This window comes from Physcomitrium patens, chromosome 18 (genome assembly GCF_059467195.1).
Source record: "Physcomitrium patens ecotype Gransden chromosome 18, ASM5946719v1, whole genome shotgun sequence".
NCBI lineage: Eukaryota > Viridiplantae > Streptophyta > Bryopsida > Funariales > Funariaceae > Physcomitrium > Physcomitrium patens.
The window spans coordinates 15,725,557-15,738,674 of NC_143427.1; the positions used below are offsets into that span (position 1 = coordinate 15,725,557).

Below are 13,118 nucleotides of genomic sequence, written 5' to 3' on the forward strand. Positions count from 1 at the left end.
ACATTTGACTTGCAAAGATAAACTTGAATAGAGCAAAGAAGTTAAAGCATCTTTTGAAACTTTGAAGTTGGCCTTTATTTCTATACCAATCTTGTATCGTGTTGACTTTTTTGAGGTATTTTTTTATGGAAATAGATGCATCAGACTATGCTTTAGGTGTTGTATTATCACAAATGGGAATAGATGATAATCTTCACTTAATAGCTTTTTATTTCAAAAAAATTTTAGTAGCCGAGATTAACTATGAAATTCATGACAAAGAGCTTCTTACACTTATGGATTTATTTCAAGAATGGCATCATCATCTAGAAGGTAATTCTAATTCAGCCACTATATATATGGATTATTAAGAATTTCGAGTACTTCATATCAGCACATATATTAAAATAATCACCAAGTCCATTGAAGCATGTCTTTATCAAGATTTGATTTTAAATTCACATATCGACCTGAAAAACAACAAGGTTTATTATACGTCCTTTCTAGACGTTCTTATCTTATACCAAAATAAGAAGATATATTTTTTAATTAAAAAAGAATAATTTGCTTGAAGCTAGAGTATTTTTCATCTTTGACTAATGAAATCAACATTGACTGTTGATTCGACGCTTATAAAACAAATTCAATCAAGTATGTCTTTTGATATTCTTATTTTTAATATCAAGAATCCTTCTTCTAAGTTCTAAGATATTTTTAAGTTTGGATTCAAAAATAACCTACTCTATTTTGAAGATTGATTATATGTTCTAAAAAGATAAGCACGATTATGTGTTCTTCAAGCACGTCACAACTTTCCAATAACATGACATTTTGGATATAACAAGACTTTGGAGCTTATATCTAGAAATTTTTGGTGGCCACAAAAGTGAAAGGGTATGAAAGAATTTGTTCAATCATGCAACATTTGTTCAAGATCAGAAATTCCTTGTCATCGACCTTATGGACTTCTTCAACCATTACCTATTCTAGAATAACCATGGTCTTCTGTTTCTATAGATTTTATCATGGATCTTTCAATCTCAAGTTCTTATAACTCTATATTCATGATAGTAGATCGTTTTATCAAGATGAAATATTTTGTACCATGTACAAAATGTATCATAGGTGAAGAAACAACTAAGCTCTTTCTTGACAACATCTATTCCTATCATGGATTATTCAAGGATATATTATATTAGATAGGAGAATTCAGTTTGTATCAAGATTTTGGTAGACTCTTTTCAAGATTCTAAAAATATTATTTAAACTATCTTTGGCATTCCATCCTCAAGTTGATGGACAAATGGAGCATATTAATCAAGTTTTGAAGTAGTATTTAAGATATACCATCAACTACCAACAACATGATTGGACAACTTTTTTATCATTGGTAGAGTTTGCTTATAATAATATGATATATTCTTCTATAAAACAAACACCTTTCTTTGCCAATTATGGTTATTATCCATGACTTGATACTTTTGACTTTTCAAAAACTGATAATCCTATAGCAGAAGATTTGGTAAATCATTTTTCAGAGCTACATGCAACAATGAAGGCACAGTTAAAAAAAGCTCAAGAACAATAAAAGATCAATGTGGATGTCTATCAAAAAGAATAACTACTACTTCACGTAGGTAATAAGGTATGATTACTTTGTCGTAATATCAAGACGACTTGTCATTGTGACAAGTTAGACTATCCTAGGCTTAAATTATTTCCTATTTCTACACAAATCAATCCAATTGCATATCATTTTTACCTACCAAAATCAATGAAAATCCATCCAGTATTCCACATGTTTCTTCTTAAACCATACAAGACAATGGACATATCAAGAAGAAGACAAGATCCACCTCCTCTTATAGAAGTAGACAATAATGAAGAGTTCAAAGTGGAAGAAGTCTTAAATTGAAGGCGATGCCAAAATAAATTAGAATATCTTATCTATTGGCACGGATATAATATTAGTGAATGCACATGGAAGCCAATAAAGTATCTTGTAAATGCAACAAAGACGGTGGAGGCTTTTCATCGATAACATCCATCAAAATCAAGATAAAGACCTTCTCTTTTAAAGAAATAAGATCTAGGCAAGATAACATTCTACTTTCAATCCTTGTTTGTAGCTTTTTTGTAGTTGTGATGCTAAAAAGATGTAAAACCAACAACCAATGGATTTGACTGAAAAGCCTTCATTTACTGACCCGCAAGATGAGACATTGCAATTGTGACAATCTTTAAGATGACTCAATCGAGATGAAGATCCTCAAGAATAACATGTTTTTCTTCAAATAGATGGTGAAATATAATACATTTGGTATCATAATCTTAGAAGAGACTCTCGATGTTTGATAATTTTATTAGAAGTAGATACAACTCGTGACGGTGTTTCAAATGTTTTATTTGAAAGAAGTTATGAAGGCCTCAACAATGATTAAATAATAGGATGATCTTCTCGCTCTGATATGGAACACTATTGATGGTTGAGAGGCCCTATCAACCATCTTCAAAGAGAACAAAGATCTAAATATGTGGCAAATATAATTCATCGCATCATGAATTTTCTCAATATATGATGACTTCTCTTTATAGAATTTGTTCCTAAAAGAGGGGAGTAATATCATGGATATATACGTGTAAGCCAATAATTACATGTATAAATAAATAGAAGTAAATAGAAGTAGGTAAAAATAAGTTGATTCTATAATATCTTCTATAAAAGCTTCATACATATTACTTTGACTTTATAGGTGTCTATAATTGACTTTTTGGATTAGAAAAGAGGTCAACAAGTTGGCTATGTGCCACATATTGTTAGCTTGAAGACCAAGCTAACTATGTAGCCCACTTGTAAAAAAACTTGCCTTATAAGTCAAGGCATGTATCCTACAAAGTCAACACATATTGCATGTCCTATAGAACATTGCCATGTAGCTCCTAATTAGATAGTATATATAGAGACAAGAATAAAGCCCTCTTTACTCTTGTTAACTCCTTTCGTGCTTCTAGTCTAGTTTGAAGAGTCTCAAGTTTTCTTGTCTTTTGGCAATAAGCTATTCCAGTTTTTTTTAAATATATGTACTTCTTTATTTCTATTTTGTCACTCTTTCTTTGATACGGATTTCATTAGTTTATGCATCATCTTTTAGTTCATGTCTTTGACAAATAAACAAGAAGAGACAAAAATCTTCTCTAATTGGTTGCATATCTTATTGTTTTTTTCAAAAGTGTTTTCATCAAAAATATCAAAAATAAAGCAAAATTAGAGTATATAGAGTCTTAATAGAACTTGTGCCATTGGCCACAAAATATTTTATATAATTCAATTTTTTTTTTTTAGAATAGACATAGTAGTATATAATCATATGTAATTATTAAGTGGATGATTTTCTATAGAGATTTTATAGTACAATATTGGAAGTACTTTGTCTTCTTAGTTTTTGTTCATTAAGCATAGGTTTGACAGTGATTGTTGATGATGTTGGGAGGAGCAAGAATGTATTAGATACATATAAAGATATGAGATAGAAGATATCTTATTACATCTATTTACATTTCAAGGTGGATATTGAAACAAAGAAAACATGGCCAAGTTTAAGGATTCAAGGTCGAAACAGATGACAAAGGGATCATAAGTCTTCAATTCATACAAAACCAAACATTTATAGAATGTCTATTAGATGCTCATAGTATTGAATCAATTATTTGCATTTTCCATGAACTTGCTAACTTCTTAAGAAGTTAAGAGTCAACACAAATGCAAAGAAGATAAAAAAAAATTGAATTTCAAAGACTAAAAAAGGCCAAATCAATTCCAGTTCATTATTGCTCATTCTATAAACAACCTCTTCATCTCCAACTTCATTGCACAAAATGTTGATCTATCTATCCACTTGTATATGATTAATATTAGAGAAGCTTACTAAAGAAGAGGGAGAGGAGAGATAAAACTACTTAAGAAGCCAACAATAGTTTATATAATCCACTCATAGACAAGTTTAGTTTAAAATAATATTATTTAGTCCATTAAATGATTTTTATCAACAATAAATAATCAATTAGCTTACAACATATTCAAGATTCAATTTTTGGTAACAACATTGATTCAACTAATACATAAATATAACATATATATACATTTAATATGTGTGTATATGCTAGATACATCCTAAATAAATAAATAAATAAATAAATATAATATATACAAATATAAATGATTATTTTGATGATATAAATCAAATCATTATAAGAATTGCTATTATTTTTGTTACTTTTTTTTATAAAAGAGTGAAATAAAATAAAATAAAATATTTGCAGACCTACAAAATAAGTAAAATTAGTTTTGCACTTTTTCAATTTGCTATCATTAAAGCAGTATGTGAGCAGATTATTTGCAAAGTTCTACTTACATAATGTTATAAAAACTTATTCTTTAAAAAGAAACTAGTATCATGATTAGAGTTGAAAATAGTATCTTAAAATATAGCAATTTATTCTTTTTTTTGAACTCTCCAAAATTATTCAATGTATCGGTTTACTATATCTTAATATTTTTATTTAATTATTTTTTAATTTTAGCATACTCTAGCAATAAAAAAAATTATATCACATATTAAATTAATGCTTGGGAAATAGACTTATCTTGTATTTATTGAAATTATTCAAAGTTAAATGTTATTTTCAAAAAAAACATTATTAATTAAATAATATTAATTGATTAAAGTAACACTCAGGAGCCAAATATTATACGTTATTTTCATTGTTCAGTGTTCTACATAACCGATTGTTCTAAATGTCCTTTGGTTAGAGTAGAATCATTATATTGACCATCTCTTACAAATCATTTCCATACAACCAAGATATTTAAGAAAGAAAAAATGGCAACCACTGTTACTTTCATATCTCTAGGAAAAGAAAACATGTCATCTGCAATTTATGCTACGCCATTAAACAAAGCTTGTTATTCAAAACACACACCTACAGTATTTAAGTTCAAAATGTATTAAAAGAATAATCGTGCAGACGTGTACAGATGTGCAGACGCAGCACAAAGCTTAATGTAATATAATAAAATAGTAATGTGAGTCGAAAATTCATTTCATATCGAATTCAAAGAGAAACTCACAGAAAGGTGGTGATCAATGAAACAAAAGAAAAAAAAATAAAGAAATCTCTTCATGGGAACCAGATACACTTGGTTGAGTACATTTACAATCCGGAAAAGTACTCAGAATGTGGTAGAAATCGGCATTAATGAATGCTCATGTTGTCAATTTGCAATACAGGTGAGGTATAGATTCTAATATACAGATCACTTGTGAAGAAATGTGGTAGTTTGTCGATGATCTAGAAGCTAAGTAGCTTGACTTCGGAGCAAGCATGCGGCGTCGTTAGTCGTCGTCCGCTGAGACAGCTTTTAAGGGAAAAGTTGACTAGTTCAATTTTTCAACAATGCAGAGTGCGTGAGTCACCCGATTGCCGGCGCAATTCCGTGTTTGTATCAAACCGATCGCAGAAGCTGAGCTAAACAGCGGGAGAGATTCTGCAGCACAAGGCAGACGGATGTGTGATTGGTTCTGCATGGTTGTGCCGAAGCATGTCACCGACAGGGAGATTTGAAACAGACCAATGTTCGCTACCCAATCAGTGCTACTACATTACCGAATCCTAAACATTCTAAGCAGGAAGAGGGGCCAATGAAAGAATCATACCTCAACGTTGAGTTCCTGTCCTAGATTTTGAACGAAAGCAGCACCTTCCCATTTCCATTTTGGATAACTAGATACTTGCCAGACTTCAATCTCCAGCTTTCCACCGCTGTGAGCACCAGCTGCTTCAAGCTCTTCAGGTTCCCGTGCTTGAAGTGATTCAATAAGTCGATCTCCAACAACTTCCGCATCGGACGCCGCATCGTATCTGTCTTCACTGTCACCGCCAGGACCACCCTCGGCGACCTAGTACTCACATCTATAGGACCCATGGCGATTTCCTGCCCTGTGTGTGCATGTGCAACAGCCCCTTGTCCAGAACGAATCTGATCCTGGTTTAACAGCCGGAAGTCCATGCTTCCCTGAGCTAGGTTGCGGACAATTAGATTCAGAGAGCAGCTTTCTACATCTGTTGCCGTGTTCTTTGTAACACGAGTTAAGATCCCCAAGGACCGTGTTGCTTCAGCCAAGTGCAGCGTTGATACCATCAGAAGAACGGCGATAAACAAATCCGTTTTGGTCATGGTGTCAGATGTTCAATGCTGTGAGAACAGCAACGGCGATGAGGGGCGAAGATCAGTGGCTGGAGAAAGCCTCTGTCCTCGTGGAGTTGGAATGCTCGAATCACTCAAGGAAGCTGGCGAGCTTAAGTATTAGTCCCCTTACATGCAGATCCCATTCTGCGTCTCCACGCACGCACTTTTATTGGGCCATCACAGCATCATTCATGTTGTCTACTAATCCTGAACCCGGCATCTCCTGGAATTTCCATTCATACACCGGACGAGTGATGCACGTGCCAAAAAAAGAGGATCCCCGGCAGTTTGTGAGTGAATTCAGTCGAGTTCGATGCGCAAAACTGCCGAGTCAAGTTCGGCTCTTCAGGGAACTAAGGCTGGTTCCATGCATTCTTGCAACCCGTTTCCGGACTCACTGTTTACTCAAAGTCGGCGTTCGCTGGCTCTTCAGTCAGCTGCCGTAACAGTCAGCCAAGTCATCCTGCAGTTTTCACCCGTAATAGCACAGAGGTAAACTTCGGCATGTTTCCTAAATACGAAATACATCAAATATAAACCGAAAAATTGACCATGATAGAGCGCGCTGCAACTGAAGACGAATCAGTTGGGCCCCACAGACCGGCCAGCACTGTAGGAGAGTGTGATCTGGGGATACGCCACTTCAATCACGGTGCCAGGGCATCTGGCAGCCCGCATGAAACCGAGCATCCTCAAGATATAGACCCCCTCGCGACGTCACGTAAACTATTCTATGCAAACCTATGATAACTGCAATAAAAGACGACATCTGATGTCCACCTCCACCGGGTTGCTTCGGTAACTGCCTTTGGTTATTGACTTCGATGTGCCCAAAATCAGGCAATGTTCTGACACAAATGACAGTAGCTGAGAATTTTATAAATAAATTGCTCTTGACGAAGTGTCTGGAGATTGTGTTTTGAGAGTCTAGATTGAAATAAGAGATATGGTGCTTAAGAGGGGAGGATGTTTTTACCATGTAAACTTCCTTGCACTGCATGTTCCTGTCTTATTTCATCTAAGAAATGTTTTAGGAAAATTCTTGAAGTGTTTATGGTCTGTCTAAGGGTTTTTAAATATTAATGTGAGGATTTTATGTTTCCATGTTTTGCTATATTTTCCAAGGTGGTTCCAAATGATTGTTCCTACCTTTGTTTAAAAACTATACTAATATATAGTTAAAAAATAATATTAATAGTTGGTTATGTTGGGTTGTTTAATTTAGTCATCTTGAAATTTTAAAAAATTATCACAAGTCTAAACCTTGCCACATTTCTTGTTGGAAATACATTTGTACTTTAAATATTATAAGAAAATTAATTTTAAAACTAAAAAAATATTTAAAAAGATCTTAATTGTTTATGGATTTTTTTAATTTAAATATTATACACTCAAGGATGTAAATTGGAATTGTGGTTTTTTTTCAAAATATGCTCTGAAGGTCATACAATTTTTTTTTTATTTTTTTTTACTAAACCTATAATAGTTTATTTATTATGTATATATTCCTAAACCTAAAAGAATAGAAATAAATAGAAGTAGATAGAATCATGTTAGATAGGTAATATCTTCTTTACAAAAGATTAAAGAAGATTTCTAGACATAAATCTAATTGTTAAATAATCCTAAGTATGTCATATGCTAAAAAAAAAAAAATTACAAGCTTTTATTAAAGTAAAGAAACTATCATGGTAACAATCTATAATTTACATGCTTGAGTCTAATTTTCTTCTATGTGTTTGAACCTATAAAAATATTAGCTAAACTTGGTTCGTAGAAAAAAACTAATTAAACAACTTCTCATTTGATTTCTAAATGTTACATAAGTATTAAAGTAAGCTTATAAATTATTATTTTTAGTTTCCTTTAAATCTTCTTAAAATATATATATATATATATATATATATATATATATATGTATAAGTTAAATTCTTAGCTAGAATTATTCAAAAATAAATTAATTATTATATTTAATAATAGAATTTGGTCTTTAAAGCTTCTACCTTTGATTATAAACTAAAAACTTAATTAATATTTTTTTCTACTTCATACACTTGATGAAAATTTATTCTATATTTATAATTATAAATAAATAAAGTTATAAAATATATTTTATATTTTAAATCTAATTTAGTGAAATAAACTAAAATAGAGTAAATCAAAAATTTTGTATTTTATAAATGATATTTGAATATACTATTATAAATAAATAGGATTAAATAATAAATATTATTTTATTAATATCTATTTTTTACTATAGTAAGTTTTTAGTTATCAAAATATAAAAATAGATAAATCAAATGAATAATATAATAACTTAGGATTGTGTAGTAAAAAGAAGTATCAACTTTTTGAAGTTACAAAGTTTATAATTTTTTATAATAAATATAATTAGTGGATTTTAAAAATTAATAAAATAAATTTAAAATAAATAAAAAATACTTAATAAAAATTATCTTACAAGGACCAATCACAAGATAATAGAATAATGAAGATAGGATCTTGTAAGAATTAATTGCAAGTTACTCTGTATTATATCTCCTAGCTATAAATAATGAATGTTAGAAATAAGATTTTATCTTGAATGGGCTATATGATGGTCTTACTTATACTCATGCTTCTTTCTATATTATTTCTTGAATAGTTTATATTTAGATATTAAAATCAATAGATTACACATATAAGATTTTTATGTCTAAACAACAATTTAAATTAAAAAATTAGCTTATAAGAATGATATTTTTAATTTCTAAAGTATATATTAAATTAATAAAATTTTATTATAGAATAAATTTTATATTTACTAAAACTTTCAAATTATTTTTCTTCAAAGAAATAGTTTATATTTTAAGATCAATTTAACATACATATTTTTTATTTTTTAATATAAAGATATAATAGTGATTTAAATTTTAAAGCAAGAATATAAACTTACTTATTATAGTGATTTTACTACAATATAACATATGGAATTTGATAAAATTTACATGCTTAAAATTGGTATGAAAAGCTTTTGTACTTTTGATGTATTGTTAGACTTAGGTAGTGAAAAGAAATTCAATCCATTACTTTTGTAATATAATATAATATAATATCAACTTTAATCAAAACCAATAAATTATGCTATTTATTAATTCTTTATTTATTTAAAGATCTTATAGAATTCAAAAAATCTTAGTAAAAAATAATATAAAATAAATAAATAAGTAAAACAAACTTATTAATTGAGATTAGAAATTCTAATAAGCATCTATACAATTATAAGTTTTGAATGGATATATTAGCATATATATATATATATATATATATATAACTAATATATATTGGATTATAATTATTTACATAATAGAATAATATTATGATAAAAAAATCATATTTATGAATCTCATGTAATTTATAAAATCATGTAATAACAACAAGAATAGTTGATGTTAGTAAGATTAATAAAATTGATATCTTTAAAATTGCAATAATCTACAAACTTAAATAATTCTATAGAAGAAAAATCATGTGGCTTTGAGATTTATACATCTAAATCAAAGCAAGATAGTAAAACAATCAAGTGAAGAAAAGATTAAACAACTATGGATATGTTTGAATATAATATAATAGATAGTATAATATTTAAGTTGCTTTTGTGAAGATGGATGTGCAAAAATTGACCTTCAAATTGTAATATTTTTCAAGTAAACTCCTCTTAAAAGTATTGTCTACATATAAATTCTATGTGAAGTATTGTGATCTCATGTCCAATTCTATAGAAGCCTCATCTCAAATAAATAAATAAAAGTAATTTCTCAACCAATTAGAAGGCTTATTTACATCTCAAGTAATTTATTCTTATCTTTACTTGTTACATAGAAATATTCAAATGAGCAACTGGGGAGTAGTACTATTACATTGAATCTAAAAATATTTGCACTTACTCTGATCCTTCCAAAAACAGAGCCAAAATGTGGTTCTCTAGTAGAAGAATCTTAAACATTGAAAAGTTTTATCCATAAGTGAAAAGTAGAATTATTGTATATAAAGTTGTAACTTCTATAAAACCAATAAGGTATATGATTCATTTTTGATAACTTAAGTATTTTAGCATACATCCAGTAGGTATAAAAATGGATAAAAATACTCCCATATAAAGAAATAGAAATCAAAAGGATTCCAAGTGTTTCTACACAATTTGGCCCAAAAAAAAGTTATATAAATGTTTCAACTAAAGATTCTCTTTGATCCATTTTGGACATACAAGCCTACTTAATTCTAGTTGATGGTGGATTACAAAACCAAAAATCTAACTTTTACAAAACCATGATGTTTGGCACCTATGAATGCTATCAAGAAGAGTGTGGTACCTAATTATACTATTATTCCACCCCAATCAATCAACAACTGCTATCTATTGATGATTCTTGCATATCCATTCCAAGTACAATGAATTTTATTTATTGCTCACAACTTAACATCATTCTAACCAGCCCCCTACCTATTTCTGATCAATAAAATGTCAAACTTAGTTGCCCAACTAACGAAATTAGGTAGGCCTATATATTGGAAATAGGAGGTGGTCAACAATGGATCAGATACCTTAGATAAGGCGTTGTCATTAGCAAAGCTGCTTCCACTACATTCTTAAGCCTACTACCTAATGATTTCCTTCCTCATATGCTGCTGAGGATTTTACTCCTTACCACAAAGGCAACACAGTCACGACTCTCTCACTTCTGAAGCCAGTTGTCCTGCGTTTTCCACCTTTTGAGAAAGAACAGTTCACTGATTGCTGGCAGTTACAGTCGTTGAGATCAAGCTTGTGACAAGTCCATACTGGGTTGAAGTAATATATCCACACTGACCTGTACTAGAATCAAATTTGTTTGTTTGTTTGTGTTCGTGATTCTTTTTTTCTGTTTTTTGTAACGGCTCATTCATTGATCATGTCAATCGGTTTTTTCAGAGTAACCAAGTGTAGTTCCCACCAGCAACTTGGAGCAACGACCTCATTAGAATCCTACGACCACTGTTTTTACGTTATCTTCTCCTAGATCTTGAGTTTCCAGCAAGAAAGAATGCTGTAATTATAGTCTCACGGTCAAGTTCAGGATTACCATCTGCAATAGAATTCTTATTGCCTTCAACATGAGAATTGGATGTCGTAGATATGCGTTTGTGATCGTTTTGCTCTAGGGATTTCTACTTTGGCTTGGCACCGCATTGTCACTCGCATGTGACATTACGCCAACAGTGAATTGTCTTGCATTAATCGCAAAATTGTGTGGGCTCCCCTTTCTTTACCACGAACCACCTTTTCCATCTAAACATCAAACCATCTTGGAGTACGTTGCTGTCGACACCGCAAGGTCCAACGATTGGAGGTCATCAAGTTGGGCATGAAAAGGATGGCAATAGTACCCGAGATTCTAACCAACACACAGACTGTAGATTCCGGATTCAAATGAGTTGACTACCAGGGTTTTCGCCCATGTATACATCATTTATCTAACCCTGCAGTTTTGACGCTCTCAGCTTGAAACAAGGGCAAGGTATTCTTGAGCAAGGTATGACTTGAAGATCATCGAAACGTCGGTTCGGTGGAAATGGTGATGGTTCATTATCAAAAAGCGTACTTCTGCAAAAAGTGGGATTTGATGCACCCAAGAGTTTCTCAACCTTCAACGTGAGCTTTTGTTGGCAACTCTTGGCAACCACAAATCTCTTCACTGGATTCATCAAAGACCTCGTTGCACTACGTGGAGAAGCAAAGATTTGGCGTTCTTGCGGGAACTTCATTTTGCTGTATGTCTAGCCATGATGCACCAACTTCATTGGCTGAATTGTAGACAGTTTGCACAATTGCTCCATTAAACACTAGAGAATCCTTCATGTTTGTGATAGGGCGGATGGGCTTTCAAAGAATAGGTGAACCATGCCCAGACCACTTAGCTTACTTCCTCGGCAGCCTTCCTTCCAACTCACACCATTAATTTCCAATTCTCTCTATTATTTGAGTCCTATTTTATGTAAATTATCGTATAGTACATTGAAAGACCTTTGGTTTGGTATGCTTTGTTATTAATAGAAAATCAGGATTGAATTAATATTGCATATTGCAAAAAGGAGGAAATGTTAAGATAGCTTCTGTACACCATGACATAGTTGTTAACACCCAGAAAATTCATATAAACAACAAAATTGTGGAACATTTTAATTATGTCATTTCCTACTTCAAACAAATATCTAATTCTAAATTCTAGAAGTAGAATTATGTTAAAAATATCTGGTGTTGGATAACATTTCTCCTAAATAAATTAATCTTAAACTACAAAAGTATGAATTCTAAAGTAAAGTAACAAGTACATTGCAATAAACTATCATTTCTAAAAATATCCAATATACAAAAGACTGAAGTGTTGTAGTCCTTACTCAAAAAGATATGTTTGTGAACAATATAGACTCAATTCAATGCAAATATTTTTGACATAAAAACTTGGTGTGGTATCCACACAAAAGATAATCTTTGTGATACAAAATCCAATATTATGACAGAAAAATGTAAACTTTTATCTTGAGAAATGAAGAAATATGATTAAATAAAAACAATTAAAACGTGAATGACTAATAATATACTATAATTTGAATGAAATGGAAGAAATGAAGTTCAAAAGCTAAGGAAGTACTTTCTCATTGTACAAGGGACCTCAAAGCTGCAAAACGATATTGTGAAGCATGTCGAACAGTTGAGAGGTTCGCCTGGAAGGTAACTAGTCAGGGTGGCCGACGTGGGCCTCGCCGAAAATAAGATTCAGGAGCATGGAAACATAACACACGCACATGAACTCTCCTAGACAATTCAAGAGAATGCTAGAAATTAGATTCTATGATGGTCTTGCACCAACAA

General features: G+C 31.1%; 1 protein-coding gene across 1 annotated transcript; it reads right to left on the reverse strand.

Moving 5' to 3' along the window:
• Positions 1-5,217: 5,217 nt before the first annotated feature.
• LOC112295547 (uncharacterized) lies at positions 5,218-6,298 on the reverse strand. The gene is made up of 2 exons (XM_024547304.3): positions 5,694-6,298; positions 5,218-5,524 (listed from the first exon to the last, which is right to left on the reverse strand). Exon 1 carries the CDS (start codon positions 6,212-6,214, stop codon positions 5,714-5,716), a length of 501 nt encoding a protein of 166 aa, XP_024403072.1. The 5' UTR covers positions 6,215-6,298; the 3' UTR covers positions 5,218-5,524; positions 5,694-5,713.
• Positions 6,299-13,118: the final 6,820 nt, after the last annotated feature.